Source organism: Atheta coriaria, unplaced genomic scaffold (assembly GCF_025399875.1).
Source record: "Atheta coriaria isolate IRGN ID8LTWV9N9 unplaced genomic scaffold, Caltech_Dcor_3.1 hic_scaffold_1_pilon, whole genome shotgun sequence".
NCBI classification, from domain to species: domain Eukaryota; kingdom Metazoa; phylum Arthropoda; class Insecta; order Coleoptera; family Staphylinidae; genus Dalotia; species Dalotia coriaria.
Genome location: NW_027045443.1, coordinates 2,037,620 through 2,058,134, shown reverse-complemented (window position 1 = coordinate 2,058,134; position 20,515 = coordinate 2,037,620). Strand labels below are relative to the sequence as shown.

General features: G+C 37.7%; 4 protein-coding genes and 1 long non-coding RNA gene across 10 annotated transcripts in view; 4 read left to right on the top strand and 1 right to left on the bottom strand.

The window, feature by feature from the left end:
* Positions 1 to 2,230, top strand: part of LOC135796082 (uncharacterized) — a 30,841-nt gene extending 28,611 nt beyond the window's left edge. Inside the window, exons 1-2 of one of the 2 annotated variants that reach the window (XM_065307984.1) lie at positions 349 to 1,075; positions 1,286 to 2,230. In XM_065307984.1, coding sequence (XP_065164056.1) covers positions 1,290 to 1,970 — 681 coding nt within the window. In that variant the 5' untranslated portion in view covers positions 349 to 1,075; positions 1,286 to 1,289 and the 3' untranslated portion in view covers positions 1,971 to 2,230. Of the gene's footprint in view, positions 1 to 348; positions 1,076 to 1,285 lie in introns of those variants that run through there. The other variant, XM_065307975.1, reaches the window with a different exon arrangement.
* A 150-nt stretch (positions 2,231 to 2,380) lies between these two features.
* Positions 2,381 to 8,212, top strand: Dis3l2 (Dis3 like 3'-5' exoribonuclease 2). Of its 5 annotated transcripts, none has more exons than XM_065307876.1 (13): positions 2,381 to 2,630; positions 2,685 to 2,933; positions 3,011 to 4,570; positions 4,632 to 5,062; positions 5,123 to 6,092; positions 6,173 to 6,224; positions 6,346 to 6,386; positions 6,500 to 6,551; positions 6,663 to 6,714; positions 6,828 to 6,879; positions 6,993 to 7,044; positions 7,158 to 7,208; positions 7,322 to 8,212. In XM_065307876.1, the coding sequence occupies exons 1-5, from the start codon at positions 2,510 to 2,512 to the stop codon at positions 5,348 to 5,350; spliced, it is 2,589 nt and encodes an 862-aa protein (XP_065163948.1). In that variant the 5' UTR covers positions 2,381 to 2,509; the 3' UTR covers positions 5,351 to 6,092; positions 6,173 to 6,224; positions 6,346 to 6,386; positions 6,500 to 6,551; positions 6,663 to 6,714; positions 6,828 to 6,879; positions 6,993 to 7,044; positions 7,158 to 7,208; positions 7,322 to 8,212. The 5 variants fall into 5 exon arrangements, with proteins under 5 accessions (XP_065163948.1, XP_065163956.1, XP_065163940.1 ...); XM_065307884.1 differs by having other exon boundaries at positions 5,123 to 6,224; positions 7,322 to 7,373; positions 7,820 to 8,212; XM_065307868.1 differs by having other exon boundaries at positions 5,123 to 6,224; positions 7,322 to 7,373; positions 7,481 to 8,212.
* An 862-nt stretch (positions 8,213 to 9,074) lies between these two features.
* LOC135792689 (uncharacterized) lies at positions 9,075 to 19,459 on the bottom strand. The gene is made up of 3 exons (XR_010548427.1): positions 19,320 to 19,459; positions 16,472 to 16,585; positions 9,075 to 13,859 (listed from the first exon to the last, which is right to left on the bottom strand). It is a non-coding gene; the product is annotated as an uncharacterized lncRNA (long non-coding RNA).
* LOC135792637 (GTPase Era, mitochondrial) lies at positions 16,605 to 17,922 on the top strand. The gene is made up of 4 exons (XM_065303303.1): positions 16,605 to 16,883; positions 16,938 to 17,062; positions 17,117 to 17,291; positions 17,351 to 17,922. The coding sequence occupies exons 1-4, from the start codon at positions 16,671 to 16,673 to the stop codon at positions 17,903 to 17,905; spliced, it is 1,068 nt and encodes a 355-aa protein (XP_065159375.1). The 5' UTR covers positions 16,605 to 16,670; the 3' UTR covers positions 17,906 to 17,922.
* Positions 17,967 to 19,876, top strand: Rpn5 (regulatory particle non-ATPase 5). Its single transcript, XM_065303270.1, has 3 exons — positions 17,967 to 18,104; positions 18,241 to 19,284; positions 19,362 to 19,876. The coding sequence occupies exons 2-3, from the start codon at positions 18,245 to 18,247 to the stop codon at positions 19,738 to 19,740; spliced, it is 1,419 nt and encodes a 472-aa protein (XP_065159342.1). The 5' UTR covers positions 17,967 to 18,104; positions 18,241 to 18,244; the 3' UTR covers positions 19,741 to 19,876.
* Positions 19,877 to 20,515: the final 639 nt, after the last annotated feature.

Below are 20,515 nucleotides of genomic sequence, written 5' to 3'. Positions count from 1 at the left end.
ACTCGCGCAGCATTTATTTATTTCAAATGGACGGGCGGAGTTTCATGCCGGTGAAGTCATTTCGAATCGTTGGTGGTTTTTTTTTTTTTCTACTTCTTGCTTCGCACGTAGGGCGGTTGCAGCTCGTTGGTATTAATTGCATACTTAAGGTGCAATGTGCTGCGCTTTGTCAGTGCACATCCTCGGATTTTACTCGATGAGGATGGTATTGTTCGAGGATTTCAAGTTGTCACTCTGTTCCGTTACCACCGCGCCAATTAATCGCTCCATTAGCGAATTAATTACGAACATATGTCAACATCCAACGTCTTCATTCCTAATGAAGCAGGCGTTCGGGATTAGAAAGTGTTGCGAACTGCAAACAGTTAACGGTGTTCGCTATTTAATGCATGCACACCGACCGCGCGCCGTCGGTTTTGTTTGCTCTGGCTCGGTTTTGATTCTGTCGAGCGCAAAAAATTCATTATCAGACAGACAAAAGTACTGTTAGGGCTTTCTTTGCGTCTATTATCTGATCGACGCTGCTTTTCTCCTCGCGATGATTTGAATACTGAACTAGTTCAACGCGTTCGAAATTAATCGCGGCCCCGAAATTGCGCGAACAATAATCGAATGTGTAGTTAGTGTATGTGTGTGTGGAATATGGAAATGACTTAATAACCAACCACGCCGTGCTAAATGGTGCTATCGGCTCGCGTTAATTAATTGCCATTCATTGTTTATGTTTACACAGCGCCTTGGCCTTCGGTTTATTAGAGCCGGCGTCGCGGACTGAGTCGGCCTCCTCTGTGTGTTTTGTTAAAAGCTAAAAGTGTTTGTGAAGTTCGCGTACGGGCCGGGACGCGATTCTCTAATTATTGCCTTTGCGTTTAAACAGTCGCCGCGAGCAAAAGAAGCGCGAGACCTGCGCGCGCGATCCGTCGTTCGTACTCTCCTCTTCGCGCTTTGCCATCGTCATTCAGATGCGCGCTGCAAATGAGAAACAGTTCTTATGGCGCTGCGGAGAATTACGGGATTAATGTGTCTTAATGGAATAAATAACGAGCTGAGCGGATCGCATTTAATAGCGTTTTAGGTTGTTTTACGATCGCCGTTTTCGATTTCGTTTTGCCGTCGCCCATTGATAATTGTCATATTTACATGCGGCTAATAATGTTATTTCCATCTAATAACTTCATCTTCACGCAGTCGATATTACATTTATGAGCCATTCAATTGTCGATAAGTCGATAAATTACATCGCACTTGGCATTCACGCTCTAATTTCAAGTTATGTTATTTGTAGAACGATGAAGATGCTGACCACTTGTCTGATCCTCGCCGCAAGCGTGGCTTTTACCATGGCCGCCCCAGTGAAGCAAGCCGCCGCAGCAGCTGCTGCTGCGACCGCAATCGATGACAAACCGGAAAAGTCCTCCGGTCGTCAAGGAAAATCGCTCAATTATTACGATTATGTGCAGCCGGCTGAAGAGTTCGTTGACTACGGCGCCGCTGATGGTTATGAGGACGCCGATGGGGACGACTACGCCCTGGATTACGACCAGAACGACCTTGGACGCACGTTGCCGAAGAGGAAGAAGGTGCGTCGTCCGTATAACTCGCCCATATACTACATTCGCCTGCCGCCCCAACCGTACATGTTCGTACCGGGCTTCGGGTACGTTTCGCAGCCGCCGCAAAACCCCGTCCAGCAGTTCCTCAACGTGCCGGTGAGCTTCGTCTCCAACGGCAAGCCAGCGAATATTTATCAGTGGAGCGGTATTCAACAATTTCCTACACCAGCACCGCCAGCGCCTATTCCGCGCCCACAGCCGCCCGCGATGGTCCAGAGGCCTAAGCCGAAACCCGACAGCACGATACACCGTCTGCCCGGACAGTTCGCCTTCAACGGCAAACCGGAGGACATTTTTGTTCTCAGGGACTCGTACAACTCGCTGTACAGTGACGCTCTGCAGAATTTCTATCCTTGATTGGTGCTATTAAATCGTAACTTTCTTGCTATTTATAAATTAAGTAATATGTCGATTTCCTTTTTTGATATTTTTTCGAAATTACTGAAGAAATGTTTTTATTTAAATTGCACTTATTCATTCCACATTGAACTCCATCGAGGCTTAATTTATTTTTTATTTATTTTTAATTTGAAGTAATTTTATTTATATTATTTTTATTTTGTTATATTAACAATAAATTAAATATTTGGTTATTTAATTTATACACTGAAATACAACGCTTCGTTTTTTGTTGTTTCCCCCAATTATATCCTCACAATATACCTACGTTTATTTGTGTTATTAACTTGAACTGCTTTGAACGTTCTCGCGTGGGCAAACATTGCAATGCACAAACACAGATGTCGCTTCAGTTGACTTCATATGGTTTATTAGATGTGTCACGCACGTCATAGCCTCAAAAGTTTTTCACAACATTGCATGTCGAGTTAAATGATTTTCAAGCTCGCAATTGTTTTCAATTCATTATTTGATTTAACTATAGAATCCGAAGTAAAATGAATGAAAACAGTCATTCGTGCGTTTTAGACCACCAGTCAGACAACGCAGTAGTCACCGATTCTAGTCCTCCGAAAAATCGAAGAAAATCAAAGAAAAAAGCTCGCGATAAGGAAAGAAGTGAGATAAGCGCTAATCAAACATAATCTCGGTTAATTATTTGTGTTTCCATAGATTGTTTTGTCAACGTGAAATTTGCAATCACACCCATCATAAAGCCAAGTTCTGGTTTTGTCATTAAGCAGAAACTAGCCAAGAAGAATGTGCCAATAAATATCGCCCAGCATATTCCCAGTGGTAGTGAGTATTTTTATTTTGAATCCAACATGAAGAAAATGACACCTGTCCAGCCCAGAAGTCAGGAAAATGCGCAAAATAAATCTGGCTGGAGATCTCAGAGATCCAAACCATCCTCAAAGAAAGGTAATTTTTATTTTTATGTTTCTTTCCTATTAATATGATAATACTTTATAGTTTTTATTAATTGTAATTGATTACAGGTCCAGGTAACAACTCAAATCAACAGCAGGCTGCCTCAACAGATGCTTCACCAAGGCAGCAGTCTGGGAAGAATCAAAAGGATGAGAAGAAGGAGTTTTTACCATACCTAAGCAAGGAGGAGACACTTGCTGGAATCAAGGACGGCACTATATTCCAAGGAATTCTACGCATTAATCCAAACCAGCCAACCTCCGCATTTTGCCCGAATGCCGATCGCAGCGAGCCAGATTACTTAATTAATTCCCTCGCGGACAGGAACCGCGCTTTGGAAGGCGATGTGGTTGCGGTACGAATGCTGCCCGACCCCGAGGTTAGTGACAGGAACCTTTTTACTGTCGTACATATTCTTGAGCGTGTTCATCCGCGTATTGCTGCTGGTCATCTGAGTATTCTCTACCAGTGCAAACGAACGATACCAGTTTTTACCCCTCGTGATAAACGCTTTCCACGGATGAATATACGTGGTGACTTGCCACCGAATTTTATGCGCCAGCACAAAAAGTACGAACAAACGCTGTTTATTGCCAAGTTGGTCGAATGGGACACTCCCAGGTACGGTATCGGCACGATTGTCGAGAAGTTAGGCGAAAGCTGTGATCTCATGGCTGAGAATAAAGCCATTTTGTTGGAAAATAATATTCATTTTGAGAACTTCTCGCCGGAAGCTTTGTCGTACATGCCGCCAACTTTTGACTTGACTGACGATGAAATAAAACGGCGGTTGGATTTGCGTGACGAATGTATTTTTACCATTGACCCGTTGAGCGCCCGTGATCTGGACGATGCTGTGCATGTGAAGTCATTGCCGAATGGTAATTTTGAAATTGGCGTGCATATAGCAGATGTATCATATTATTTGCACGAGGATACGCCTCTGGATGAGTTGGTGGCGATGAGGGCCACGACGACATATCTCGTCGATAATGTCTATCATATGCTGCCGAGAGATATGTGCATGGCGTGCTCATTGCTGCCCGGTCGTGATTGTGCGGCATTTTCTGTCATTTGGGAGATGACTAAAGACGGCACCGTTGTGGAGAAGAAGTTCGCGCGAACCGTGATTGCCAACTGCACACAATTGGCATACGAGCACGCACAATGGATGATTATGAATCCGAATGCGACTAGCTGGCCTGTTGACCTGCCGAAGATTTACAGGTACACTCCAGCCGACATTCATAAAAGTGTGCTCATATTGCACAATATTGCGCAGCAAATGCGACAACGGCGATACGAAAATGGCGCATTGTATATATCGCAGATCAAATTGGCTTTCATGTTGAATTCAAACGGTGACCCTATAGACTACTACCAGCAGGAAACGAAGGAGGCCAACAATCTCATTGAAGAGTTTATGTTGCAAGCAAATATAAGCGTGGCAGAGAAAATTTATCACGTCTTTCCAGACTTGGCATTTTTACGTTGCCATGATGAACCGAATCCGCGTATGATCAATAATGTCAGGGAGAAATTGGAGATGATTGGTATACATCTAAATGTGGAATCTAGCGGTGATATACATAAAAGTATTCACACATTTAAAGCGCTCGGGCCAGATGGTAACTCACAATACTAACTAATAACAATAGATATTACTAATTATTTATTTGTATACTGTAGAGTACCCGAAATTTGTGGCTATAAACCACATGTTGACGAAACCAATGACTCGCGCGACATATTTCTGCTCGAACGGCAGGGAATTTGGTGATTTTTATCATTACGCGCTCTCAATTCCGATCTACACGCATTTTACTTCCCCAATTCGTCGGTATGCTGATGTTGTGGTACATCGCTTACTGGCCGCAGCCATTGGACTTAGGGATAAGCCCATCTGGGGTGTGGAAAAGTTTCGCCAAGTTGCTCAGGTCTGCAATGAAATGAAATTCAATGCAAAGAATGCAGGCGAAGCGAGCTGCGACCTGATGCTGACTAAGTACATTCAAGCCCATCAGCCATTTGTCGTTCCTGCGGTTGTCGTCCAGGTTTTTGAAAAATATTTCGAAATCATCGTTTTGTCCTTGGGAAAAGTTATGCGTATTTTTACCAATGTAAGTATATTTAACGTTTTTATTCAAGTTTGAGTGATATTGAATCATTTGCATGTGTAGGAGGTGGAAAATGCTACGGTGGACGTTGAGACTGACGAAGGCCCGAACAATATAAAAATGATTAAACTGTTGATACATTACGTAGAAGAGGGACAACAGCCATGCACGCAGCTCATTGACATTTTCCAGGTTGTTAATATAGCATTAACGTATCAGACAAAGTATATGAAGTTGCATGGTAGTCTATTGCGGCCTGGATACAATTTTCCGACGCGTACTCTACAGTAGCACATTTTAACTAAAGTTATATTTTATGATTGATAACTAATTTTTATCCCGCAATTAATACGAAACATTTTATGATTTTTACAAAAAATTGATTTCGTATACTATTGGTTGATTTTTTTTTTCTAATTCAAGCCTCCATAGCGTACATAACTTATCAAGGTCCTTTAAATCCACAGAGAGTAACTAAAATTGACGAAGAACTACTATTAGTTCAATTGATATAGTTTAAGTAGATAATAAATATCGTGAAATATGACTGATATTTCCTAAGTGGTAAACTTATATCTAGTATCAACCAGACTAACAACTGACTAATAAACTGCAGAATGGCAGAAAGCACAAAAGAGCTGCGTACAAAAAATGTAAAAAAATGTCTGCATTTGCATTTGACTGTACATCGAAGCTAGTTGTAAATTAATTTATTGTGGAAGACTGGCCAAATTTCAATGACTGTTGAAGGTAGATATAGTATTTGTAATTTGAAATAACACTCATGCCTCGTATAAATCGAGAAGTAGATGAATCTGTGGAGCAGTAGAAGAAAAAAGATGCCTCTAGGGAGAAACGTTAAACAAGGTATACACATATTTGTATTATAGCTTTAAGTTTAATACGTATAATATAGAATAAATATTTATCGGAATGACCCAAAGATCACATCTATAATATATCTTATCGTCGCACGGCTGTCAATTCTCAATCCTGTTTTATTTGTCCGTCAATCTGTGTAGCGACTTTTAACGTAAGTATGAAAATTCGTTATTCTTTTCATACAGAACTTTTGTGAGTTTGTTTCGATACACTAATTTTTGTTTGTTTTAGGTGTCCAGCAACTAATCCCGACTTTGTAGAGTAACCATCTTTGTATCAGATTGTAAGTATTGAAATTCTATATTATTTTTATAAATAATATTTATAATTAACTAGCGGGAAACCCACGAAAATTATATTTTTGTATTTCGAGTCACTAATTTTTGTTTGTTTTGGGGGTCTAGCAACTGAACCCGACCTTGTATGCTAACCATTCCACCAGATGGTAAATATTAAATTTCACTATCATTTTCCTAAATAAAATTTGTGATTATCTCATGAATTAATGCTTAAAATTGCATTTTTGTGTTGCGGAGGACTAATTTTTGATTGTTTTAGGGATTTTTCTCCTGAACCTGATATCGTAGAAGAACCATTCTTTCAGCACATGGTAAGTATTAAATTTCTCTATCATTTTCCTATACATTTTGTGATTATCTCACGAATTAACCTTTAAAATTGCAATTTTGTGTTGCGGAGGACTAATTTTTGATTGTTTTAGGGATTTTTCTCCTAAGCCCGATATCGTAAAAGAACCATTCTTTCAGCATATGGTAAGTATTAAATTTTTCTATCATTTTCCTAAATAAATTTTGTGATTATCTCATGAATTAACCTTTAAAATTGCATTTTTGTGTTGCGGACGACTAATTTTTGATTGTTTTAGGGATTTTTCTTCTGAGCCCGATATCGTAGAAGAACCATTCTTTCAGGACATGGTAAGTATTAAATTTCTCCATCATTTTCCTAAATAAATTTTGTGATTATCCCACGAATTAACCTTTAAAATTGCATTTTTGTGTTGTGGAGGACTATTTTTTGATTGTTTTAGGGATTTTTCTCTTGTGTCCGATATCGTAGAAGAACCATTCTTTCAGCAGATGGTAAGTATTAAATTTCTCTATTGTTTTCATTAATAAATTTCGTGATTATCTCACGAATTAACTCTTAAAATCGCATTTTTGTGTTGCGGAGGACTAATTTTTGATTGTTTCAGGGATTTTGCACCTGAGTCTAATATCGTAGAAGGACAATTTTGCACCAGATGGTAAGTATTAAATTTCTCTACCGTTTTCAACAATACATTTCGTGATTATCTCAGCAATTAACCCTTAAAATTGCATTTTTGTGTTGCGGAGGACTAATTTTTGATTGTTTTAGGGATTTTGCACCTGAGTTTGATATCGTAGAAGGACCATTCTTGCATCAGATTGTAAGTATTAAATTTTTTTATTATTTTCCAAAATAACTTTTGCTATTATCTTACAAATTAACCACCAAAATTGCATTGTTCGAAGGACTAATTTTTGCTGGTTTTAGGGATTTCACTTTTATTTAGGATTTTTGGAACACAAGCAGAGCGTTACTCAAATCAAATTGAATGAATCAAAAGAAATACTACCCTGATGTTTTTAATTTTGTTTTGTGTCTCATATGTTGCTTGTGCCGGCGCAGCGCGTCAGTTTTCTTGCTTATTTAGATAGTACTGCTCGGGTCTATCTGCTTTGTTTACGCCTGATATCAATTCTCTTTATACTTTAGTCGATCGCGCGCTGTGCTACGGTTAGCACGTGTTTTGTTCGTCAGTCGATCTTCGTAGCGACTTTTCGCGTTTCTTACTTTAATTCTGTAATTGCCTTCATCGGCCTTTCGTAACAGGCTAATGTGACGCAACCTCAATTAATCATCGTTTCGCCTGTGTGCTTGGGATGTTCGTTCGGCCGGCCGTCGCTAGACATTATTCGCTTGTGGAATTATCTGCAACCGTGTTGGTCTTTATGTGCGCCGCGTGCGTGTTCATCGGCAGTCGTATATCTTCTCGAATATTGACCAAACTTGGATTTAATATTAATTCCTGCTGATAGACAACGTTGGTGCCAAGTTTTTGAGTATGGGAGTCATGGAATCTGCAATATCCATGAAAGAAATATTGAAGATGCGCACATTTTAAGGTAAGTCTTTACTGCTACGAGATTTGTGATTCGTCAATGTTTTTTTTATTTGAATGATATGTATTTTAAATGTTGTCAATAAAACACATTGTAATTGTAATTCTTATTTCTTTGTGGTATCCTCTTTGTCGTTTTCAGTTTTAAATAATATGGCATATAAGTCTTATGTGTGAGCAGCGGGTATAAGATAACTAACTGTTGCTTAAATTGTGTTGTTTTTAAAAACATGATAAAAGTAGAAACATAAATAGAAGAATCAAATATTAACGATAAAAACACTCGGTGGTCGAGTGGAGACATGCACCTGCTGGCATGCTAGCAGACACGGATCGAATCTCAGGTATAAAAGGCATTTTTCTCAAATATAAAAATATCAGGTGTAATTTGGGTTGCATATATGAATTGCAACTAAATATATGAGAAATAGAAATACAAGTGAAGGCAATATGAGAAATAAGAAAGAGCAAGTGGAGAATCGGAGAACAGAGAAGAAGAAGAAGAAGTAGTAGAGAAGAGGAGTAGGAAGAGGAAGGAGTAGAATAGAAGAAAAAGAACAGGAGAGGATCAGATTTTTAAATTTTTTGGCACGTGTCGTTATAAGACAGTCCACTGCTTCGATACGTCCATTGCTCCCGGCCCATCCTACAGCTGCGATGTCTCTGCGCTTCATCCCCGAAATACTCAGGCATATCAACAATTTTTATGGTGGGGGATCACCCCCAGAGAGAGGGAAGGAACTCCTTATAAGGACTTGTTCAAATATTTCTAAGTTTTAAGTCGAGGGGACACTTAAAAATATTCTTACAAGTTCTGACCTGTAGCAATGAAAGATGGAGTACACAAATCATACAGGATACCTTAACAATTTTTATAACGGGGATCATCCCCTGAGAGAGGGAACTCTCTTAGAGACCTGTACCTGAAAAGATAGAAGGGGTACATTCAAAGTATAAGACATAATATTTCTTAACATTTCTTTATTAATAAATACAATGTAAAATAATACAAGTTTAGATTTTACAAGCCAACAGAATTCATGCCGCAATATTGAAATCGGACTTTCGACCTGCTTAGCCGCGCAAACAACCGCGTACCACTAAGTGAAGTTCTAGCGGGATAAAGCAATTAGCAAAGTCAATTTTCATCGTGATTGAAAATGGAAACATATATACAGGGTGTTACAGAAAAGTACAGACAGGAATACATCTAAACACTCAAATATCGCTGGTTTTTCACGGTTACTCGGGGAAACAAATATACAGGGCGATACAAAAAGAAAATTCAAAGTGCAAAAAGTTAAATTCTAATAACAGTCAAAGCAAAATTTTCAGGAATGCGAAGGATAACGATTATACAAGGTGTCACAAATAGAAAATTCAACCGTCAAAGAGGAAAACATCTAAACACTATAAATATTGCTCGTTGTCACCCAATGTTCCGGGAAACTAATAAACAGGGTGTTACAACAAAAATGAGAGTGCCAAAAGAAAGCCCTAAAATCAAAGATAAAGGAAAATTTTCACGGACACAAAGAAAAGCAAATATACAGGGTGTTCCAGAAGGAAAATCCCAAGTTTAAAACAAAGAACACTCAAAACTCACAAATAAAGGCGATTTACTACGTACTGTTAGGGAAACTAATATACAGGGTGTTACAAAAGGAAGATTTAAAAAACTACAAATATGATCAACATTCACATCATGACGAGAGAAATTTATACCGGAACAACTATATTTTAACCTAAATTCAAAGATTTCACCCGAAAATCATCGGTAAGGTGAGAAAAAAAGGTGCTACAAAAATAAAACACCTATATTTTAATATATTGTGTATATATTTATCATTTGATCATAGCATCAACTGCATAAGGTAACCGACGGTTGAAGCATCATCATTAATTGGTAGAAAACATCCAAATCAGCAGACGGCAAGCGACGGCGCGTGGTAATACAGTAGGTAAATACGATAAAAATAACTAGTTACTTGTAAATATTAAGATATATGGAGACTATGATAGCAAAAAACTTTTCAACGTACAAGATTTTATTAGATCAACAAGAAACTTTTAAATTGAATGATGCTAAGGAGTATAAATCGATTAAAAACGCGTTAAGCGAAAAGAAGAACGAGCCGACGGTCGACGGCAAAGTGAGTGTGATCGACCACATGAATATTGTCATTTTAATAATCCTTAGATACTTTTATATAACAATGCTTGTAATAAATAAATCGTGCATGTTATTTTCGGAAACAGGGCTATGAATTCACATAAATAGTGCTACCACGTGTTTGTAATTTTCAAAATTAATATGTCTCAATTGGAATAATCAATTTAATAGATACCGTCTTAACTTTCCGGGAAAAAAATTAATTACACACCTACCAGTGCAATGATGAAAAGATTTTAGATCCAGGAGTATATCTTATGTGAACCGAAAACTCGTGCAGGAATTAGCAGACACTTATTTCTTACTTAAGAACACTCTAACCGTCACAACTCAAACAAAACAGCCACACATTCTCGTTACGAATATTTTGCTGATGACAAAAAGAATAGACGACGATTAATTGAATAATTGAAGTCTGAAAACGCGTGGCTAGTAGTGAGACGCGCGCGCGAACCACGCGGTGAAACACGACTGCCGTGTGCGCTGCGCGTTGCCAGGTACAAGGCAAGTGCGTCGCGATAATACCCGTCAGCCGAACGAAAAAGTTGTTTTTAAACAAACGTAGTGGTAAACACGTACTTGAGAAGACGAAAGTAAAAATTCACAACATTGAAATAACCAACATACACGAAATCTACTTTTACTTTCAATATTTCTTGGCATAAGAAAAGAATATATTGGTTTTGGGATGCCATAAGAATAAAGATAAGGAAATACAGACATTTGTAATTTACCAATACAAATATATGATTTATTGTCTTCGTATAACTTTACTGTATACCTTAGTTAATTAAATAATTGATGTTTACAACACCGCGACTAATTTAAATATTCTCTAAAAAATAGTGTATTAAAATCGGAAAAATAAGAAGTAAAAAAAATCATAACAAAAAATACATGAGGCGGTACGGCCCCTTTTTCCCAGTTTTTTTTTTCAATTCCGAATTGCACAAATTATATTTTATATTTTTTTTATTTATTTTTTCGTACGGTGCCCTGAACACGAGTCACTTTTACCGCTACCTTCGTAGGGTGCCTTGAATACGAGTAACTTCGCCACGAACCTTATACGGTTCCCAACGGCACTTGTCGGACAAGAACGGACTTCAAATTTTTAATATACGTAAAATCCCCAATAAGACAAGCTTGCTAAAATAAAAATCTGATTGTAGATTTCGAAAGATTGGATAAATCTCGATTAGATAAAAATTTAAAATTATTTAATTTCATAGAGTCCAAAATTTCACTTTTGAGCAGTTTTAATCATCTTTTAATGCAAATTTTCATAAAATATCATTTTTTTTTTCAATAAATTTGCAATAAATTCTGCATCTCTTGACATTGCGCTCAAATTTGTGTGAGGCCCCGTTCGCCCACAATAATGAAAAAAACGCACCTACTCGTAATTAACTCATGGACTCAAAAACCGGATAAAATTTCATTTTCTTGTAATAACTCACGTTGCAGACAAATCTTCTTTAACAAAATAATATAGCTTTATAGAGAATTAAATTCTGCATCTCTAGACATAGCGCTAAAAATTGTGTGCGGCCCCGTTCGTCCACAAAAATGAAAAAACGCACCTAATTAACTCAAAGACGCAAAAACCGGATAAAATATCATTTTTATGCAAAAATGGTTGTTTGTAAAGTAGGTTTACGATCGAGATGTTTACATGATAACGTCTTATTGGAGATATAAGTTTTTTTTGTTGCAATTGTTGTAACACTTCACTTGCACTTCACATTTTGTTTCACTGTTTTGTTTTCTCCATTCGTTTATATGCCGCTAGAGTGAGAGAGACGGAAGATCGGTCCACTCACTCGAACGCTATGCCTGCCTCCGCTCGTGTGGATTCCGCGTGACAAGTTTCACGGAATGACTGGCAGCGCTCGAGATGAGACGGGAGATCGGTCCGTCTCTCTCTGGTTATAGCGATCGGCCTCGTGACACAAGTTTCTGAACATGTCACCCGACTAAAACGATTTTAAAGACGTTATCACGTCAATAACTCACGTTGCAGACAAATCTCCTTTAACAAAATAATATAGCTTTATAGAGAATTAAATTCTGCATCTCTAGACATCGCGCTCAAAATTGTGTGCAGCCCCGTTCGTCCACAAAAATGAAAAAACGCACCTAATTAACTCAAAGACGCAAAAACTGGATAAAATATAATTTTTTTGCCATAACTCACGTTGCAGACAAATCTCCTTTAACAAAATAATATAGCTTTATAGAGAATTAAATTCTGCATCTCTAGACATCTCGCTCAAATTTGTGTGTAAAATTTGTGTGAAGCCCCGTTCGCCCACAATAATGAAAAAAACTATATTAATTAACATAGGTCGAAAATATAATTTTTTTGCCATAACTCACGTTGCAAACACATTTCCTCCAACAAATTCATATAGCCTTGTAGAGAATTAAATTTGGCATATCTAGACTTCACGCTCAAATTTGTGTGAAGCCCCGTTCGCCCACAATAATGAAAAAACTAACCTAATTAACAAATGTCGAAAAAACCGGATAAAACATAATTTTCTTTTGCAATAACTCACGTTGCAGACAAATCTCCTTCAACAAATTAATATAGCCTTATAGAGAATTAAATTCTGCATTAAAACGCCACTGAAAGTGTTAAAAAATGCAAATTTTCAATTCTTGACGACATATTTCAATTGCGAATATTTCATAAACCAAAAGAGATAGAAAGGAACGAATTGCAGGGTCTTAATCTACATACAATACTTTATAAAATAAGCGACTTAAATTGGAAGTTTAAAAGATGAAATTTTTCATTCATAAGAAAAAATGGGCTATACAATCATCCACGTACGGTGCCCTGAACAAGAGTCACTTCTACCACTGCCCTCTTCTAAACTAAAATCGCAAGCTACCAACGGATCAAAGAATATGAAAGATTGGAAAATTCTCTATCAGGTAAATATTAAAAATTATTTTGTTCCGTGGGGGTATATGCGATCAAACCTAAAATAAAATATACTGCATGCGATATGCGCAGATGGCAACGCGACACAAAAATTGTTGTTTATACACATACGTTGATAAATCAGCAATTTTTGGTGGATGCAAGTTCCATCTATGAATTTACTGTAAATATACACAAACAAATTTTCCACGTTCTTCAAAAAATGAAAATGAAAAACCTATCAGTGAGATGAAACAAGAATTGTCCTTAGCAAATTTTTATTTATAAATTACCTATTCTCGATCTCTCTTATATTCCCAATTTGAATACCTTATCTTATAGAGAATTTTACCAAGATTTAGAATCTTCATTCCGAAATAATTGGAATTAAAAAAGCGAGATAAAAAGGGGATAAGGATGGTTAAGATGGAATTCCGCTGAATTGCATCTTCAAGTAAAACTCTTACGCGTTTGTAAGCGAAGGAAAAACTAAACAGTTATTTTTGAGATGTATCAGCCGAGTACGCGACTATCTTATATATTTGCAAATACAAACTAATAGAGGACGCAGGAATTAAAACGAAAAAATATAATTGAATTTAAACATACCATTGCACAACTTATGGACTCCATGGCACGGCAAATACTGAAAATAAACAAAGAAAACAAGTTAAAACAAAAACATTTAATACAATTTAGTAATATTATAATCACACAACGGAGAAAAACAAACAATCTGTGCTGTTTAGTTAAAAGTATCGAGTACTTGCACCAGCACAATTGGTCCTCCTAATGATAATATCAAATCAACATGGGAGTAGATATCCGCACAAACAATACGAGTCGCGTAAAATAGTGGATCAACCAGATACCGGCACAAAACTGGCTGCAACATGTGCAAGGAACGACGCGACAGTTTATGATAAGAAAGCAATAGATGCGCATAGCCAGTGCGTCGATGGCACGCGACCCTGTGCGAGAATCGCTTTGGCACGTTACCCGCGATCAAAACTAAACTACGATGTGCCAACATGCGACGTGAGGGGATCTCATGCGTTGAATTCTCGCGGCGAATGCGATAAGAAAGTGTAAGTTGTGTTCAAAACAAAACCAATTCTCGTGTCGAATGCTCGCGCTTGCTGATAGCTATAGAAATAAACAATACTTGTCTATTATACAATTTTTGTTAATCTACGGACAATTCCCTATAAAATAAGCTAGTAAAATTGGAAATCAAAGGGAAGAAAAAAAAAACATCCTCATGTGGTTCCCAAAATACGAGTCACCTGCACCGCTGCCCTGCTACGGTACACCGAATGAGACTGAACTATACAATTGCGATTAATTGCTATATAACTAAATAAACAAAGAAAAACCAACGCTCTTGACATATTGAAGTCAATAAGCTTGAATAGTGCATATCTTTTAAACTAAAAGCGATTGCGACCAACAGATTTAAGAACATGAAAGATTGGAAAATTCTCTATAAGATAAAAATGGAAAATATTTCTATTCTTTGGGGTGAAGGTCCAAAAATATGACTAAAGCGATAAAATGTGCAATTTTCTGATTTTTGTCAAAAGATAAGAAATAAGAATACAACTGCATCGCTTGAAGTGACAACACATGCCATGCAATGTTAAGCACATGTTAAGCAATGTTAAGCCCATTAAGCATGAATATAACAATCTATAAAACACTACGAAAATATGATAATAAAGAAAAACAAACGGCGGAAACATAATCAATGTGGTTGAGAATATTATTTAATTTTCTTACTGGTTAGTAAACTTCCATCGTAAACGGCATCCGTCGGCACCCCGCTCACGAACAAATAAACAATATTTGCATTTCGCGAACATTTTATAAGCGATAAATCATTAACGAGACGCAATAATCAGTAGTATTTATTAAGAACACCGAAAGTAATACGAGTTACCGAATTAAATCCGAAGAAAGGAGAATCGCGACGACCGCGTGCGAATCGTTCGTCGGATACGGCGAAACTAATTTTATTCCTGCAGCGTGAGCAAACGATACACGCGGCGTCATCACACGGTCGCGTATATAGTACAAAACTATACACGAATATCGTACGCGAATCACCTGACAATAAGAGATAAGAACGAACCGGTCGAATTCCAGTGCGACGTGAGATCACAAGACTGTTGAGACACCACATCCAAACATTAGTTGTGTATTTACGCCAACACATATAAATTTGTGTTTACCTTTCTTTTCATTGTAGTTACTTCGAAACGCGCCAAATAAATCTTAATTCTGAAAACGTTAAGCTAAACATTGGAATATAATTGATCAATATGAATTTCCTTAGTCGTTTAAACCTGTTGCAATTTTATATCATTAAATGTATTAAATTTAAATTTGTCGAAGAATAATCGAAAGTTAATACAAAATACGCATCATTCCTACGCGTAAATCCACGCGACGATTCATAAAGTTCTTTAGGTGAATAGTGGCATTTTCAAATATGAGACAACTTACAGACAGTTAAAAATACATAATTGAACATTCAAATAACTGAAGAGATACGGAAATTTCTTCTCGCAAGGGAACGCACGCAAAGTAGGTACGGCATAAACGAGGCACTATAGAGGAATTGAAAATGAATGCAATAAGTGTTTCACTATCTCGCAAAGCTCATAGCAGCGCCATCTAGGCGTTGTAGATCTAAACATTTGCCAACATATTTAAAATTTGTACATCACTAGCGCTATCTAGTTGTGACGGTAACAACTAGATAAGATAGAAAACTGCAACATCACTAGTAACACTTGGATACTCAATCTGTTATAAATAATTTTAGAAAACATCCCACTTACACTTACAAAATAATGCAAAATCAGTACCTCCAGTTTTTTAAGTCATTAATCATGTTCAACATGCACTAAATAGTGAAATTAATCATCATGCATTAAGAACAAAAATGTGATTTCAAAGTTCAATATTGACTCAATGATGACAATCATTGCTTTATATGCATATATGTAGAAACTTCCTGCATTGGATTTAGAAATGGACTTAAAACTGGTACCATACTTTACAATTGATGCTTCTGGAATATGCTAATTAATTTAATGTTAAAGTTGAACATAGAATTTTATACATAGTATCTGCAATCAAGAACATATTAAGAATAAAGCAAGTATGTTCATAGTAACAAGAATAGAATATGTGGCAATCATAAGTACTACTATAAGAAGTTAATTAACTTCTCAGATAATTAATTTCACTTACTTTTATTGTACGATTGTGTAGTAGCAACGACAAGACGTGTTCATCCTTTCTGCATCATCGTAGAACTTGGCAATATGTCCGCCGCAGCGTAGGCCCACAGCCTCAGCTGGATTGCTGTAATGTTAGTTGCATACGTTAAAATGACTATAACCCAAAAGGCAAGATCAGAATTATTAGAAAAGTTTAATATTTTTTCAAAATGTTGATACGACGTGTGTTTGTTCAACTTAAACAACGTAAAACTGATTTCCATCGATTCATTGCAACATCGTCAGTACCAAAGCAATCAACAATCGAAACTGATGAAAGTGAACATGATGCTGAGTTAAATGAGAAATTACTCAGGGTTGCAATAGTTGGAAGTCCAAATGCAGGAAAAAGCACGTTAATCAATGCGTTGATGGATAGAAAAGTAAGTTGTTGTTAATTCTCTATACATTTCATGTATAAACTCTATGATTTACAGGTTTGCGCAGCTAGTAACAAGGTTCACACAACTAGAAACAAAGCTAGAGCTATTTTCACTGAAGGAGATTCTCAAATTGTATTCATAGACACACCAGGATTAGTACACTTTAAAGAAGTAAACAAGTATGTACCGGACATAAATAAACAACAAGTACCTAATTTTCTTCTCATGTTTAGGTATAATTTGGAAAAATCTTTCATCAGAGATACCAGATCCACACTTTTGGAAGCAGATATCATTGGTGTCATCCATGATGTCAGTAACACATACACCAGAGAGAGTCTGGACACTAAAGTCATCAATCTATTGGAGCATAAACAGAAGAAACCTAGTTTTTTAGTGTTGAACAAAGTAAATAACAAAGCCACTATACCAGCCCCTGATATTTAATAATATGAAAATAATTTCAGATTGATTTATTGAAATCCAAACGAAAACTGCTCGATATAACCCGAGTAGTCACCGAAGGAAGATTAAAAGGCGTCTTAATGCCGAATGCAAAACCGGAAGAGAACAAAAACGTGCGTGGTTGGCCGAATTTTTCCGAGATTTTTATGATTTCCGCGCTTACCACTAATGGATTAGACGATCTTCGCGCTTATCTCGTGTCGCAGGCAAAACCGCGCAAGTGGATGTTCCCTGACAATGTGTGGTCCGACCAAACACCAGAATTAATCATCACGAACACCGTGAAGGCGCAACTTTTAAACTACCTGCAGCAGGAAATTCCCTATCAATGCAAAGTACAGATGGAGTTTTTCGATATCAGCGAAACCGGCAGTATCAAAAGCGTTGTACTTGTAAAATGTCCGACGGATCGAATTGCGAAGTTGATTGCTGGTACTAGCAATGGTCGATTGAGGCAAATCAACGAGAATGTCCAGAGGGACTTGCAATCTGCGTTTCAGAACTTTGTTATGATTAGTATTGTGCTTCAAGGACCAAATGAAAATTATAATATGTAGTTGGTGAATTTTTAAAATATGTTGTTTCGATATATGCAACCAGCAATACGATTAGTTCTCATTTTGACAGTTGTTTGACATTCGACACTCGTCTAAAAAACAAGTCATTTTCCCCGTCATATTCAGTCCCCGATTCATTGTTGAGCGGTGCAAGTGTTTTTTCTTATACTTTGGTTTATAAATTTTTCTGCAAAATTCTGTAAGTACAAATGCAAGAAAAGATTTATGATTGCTATTATAACGAATTATTCGTCTAAAAATTGCAAAAATGCCGATTTTTATGTAGATCTAACCTCTAACGCGTCGATTTTCTAAGCCGCTGTTTGTTTGTGCAGAATCATGGAGTCCATCGCCACCGATTCTGGCAAAATTGTGAAGATGGAAGTCGATTATACGTCGACTTGCGACGAGAAAATTCCCGAGTGTAAAAAACTCGCCAGGTCCGGTAGACTACATGATGCAATTGATTGCTTACTCGCATTTGAGAAACTTACAAGAACAGGGGCTGATATGGTCTCCACAGGTCGTGTTCTTGTTGCAATCTGCCAAATATGCAGAGAAGCAAATAATTGGCCTGCACTTAATGAACACATCTCTTTGCTGTCAAAAAGAAGGTCACAGCTCAAGCAGGCTGTGGTGAAAATGGTCCAAGAGTGCTGTTCCTATGTGGATCAAACCCCAAATCAAGACATTCAAATTAAGCTCATTGATACTTTGAGGCAGGTGACTGAAGGCAAAATTTACGTGGAGGTCGAGCGTGCAAGATTGACGCATAAGCTCGCAAAGCTTCGTGAAAACGCAGGCAAAATCAACGAGGCGGCGAATATCATTCAGGAATTGCAAGTGGAGACGTACGGCTCAATGGAGAAACGCGAGAAAATCGAATTGATCCTGGAGCAGATGCGATTGTGTCTCGCGAAGCAAGATTATATCCGCACGCAGATTATTTCGAAGAAGATCAACACCAAATTCTTCGAGGACGAAGCCGCGCAGGATTTGAAGCTGAAGTACTACAGGTTAATGATGGAGCTCGATCAGCACGAGGGTTCGTACTTGGCGACGTGCAAGCATTACCGTGCTGTGCTGAACACTGCTTCGATTCAGGCGGTGCCAGCTGACAGACATGCCGCAGCGCAGGCTGTCGTCTTGTATCTTATTCTCGCGCCCCACGACAACGAGCAGTCTGATTTGATGCATCGCGTTCTCGCGAATGATAAGATCCTAGACGAGATCCCGCTGTTCAAGTCGTTGCTCAGACTGTTCACCACACCGGAACTTATTAAGTGGAATGGTCTATGCGAGACCTACCAGCAGGAGTTGAAGAGTACTCCCGTTTTCGGCAATGATGAACAATCGCGCAAGAGATGGAAGGATCTCAGGTACGTAATACAAATTAAATAAAAAATTCACTCACCTATTATGCGTAAATATAACATCCATGATTTGAATGTTGCAGGAATCGTTGTGTTGAGCATAATATTCGTGTAATGGCCAAGTATTACACACGGCTGCGCATCGCCCGAATGGCAGAGCTCTTGGACCTCACCACCGCTGAGACCGAGGACTTTCTCTCACAGATGGTTGTCTCGAAGTCCGTGCGGGCGAAGAGCGATCGGCTTTCTGGTGTAATCCACTTCCAGCAGTCAAAGGACCCCAGCGACATCCTCAACGACTGGTCGCGCGATCTTACTTCAATGATGTCGCTCGTCAACAAGACGACGCACTTGATCAACAAGGAGGAGTGCATTCACAAGCACCTGGCGTCCGTGTCGTTTCAACGGGACCTAGACATTAGATATCTCACGACTGTTATCATTGACCAGGAGCAAATTTAAGTGCAACTTGCGTCGCATCCGGTTACGCCGGCATTTTGATTACTGCTTATGTACGCCCTTTAAAATTAAGATGTAATAATGTCATGAAAACTATTGATGTAACTGAGCAAATAAAAATTTTCGTGGTACACTAAAAGTTTTATGTTTTTGTCCCGGAAATTTACAGTAAGCTTGCAAAATGGCGGCGTTTGTGAAGACAACTTTTAAAATTACACATTAAACTTGTTTAATCATCATTTTAAATGGAACATATAATGATACACATAAAAAACACAAACCTGAGTGTTAGTAGACACAATATTTGGACATACACTTTGTATTTTAAAGAAACACCGTTAGCGAATATGATTAAACCATTGTTTCACTCTGGCTAATTTTTAACTGATACGCCATCTTGTTAATTCGCTGCCAACATAAATTGTAAAAAGGTGAGTAATATGATTATGATCTAAAACTAATTTTGATAACAATCAAAATTGATTAGATCACTTTGTTGTAACCCACATTTTGAGATAAACACTTCAAAACTATAATAGAAACATGTTTTTTTTTATTAATAATAAGAGATATTTTGAACATTTCAAGTAGATTTTCAAGTGGAAGGCAACCAACTATGCACCGCAACAACGGAGCGGTCCAATTCAAAAATGAAACCCGAGATTCTCGTGGTTACTACAGTATTAAATATAAATAATCAATGGAATGAAGTTGTCGAATAAACAAACTCCCCGAAATGCCGCCGGCTAAAAATAGCGTGCGCACTCTTTATAAAACG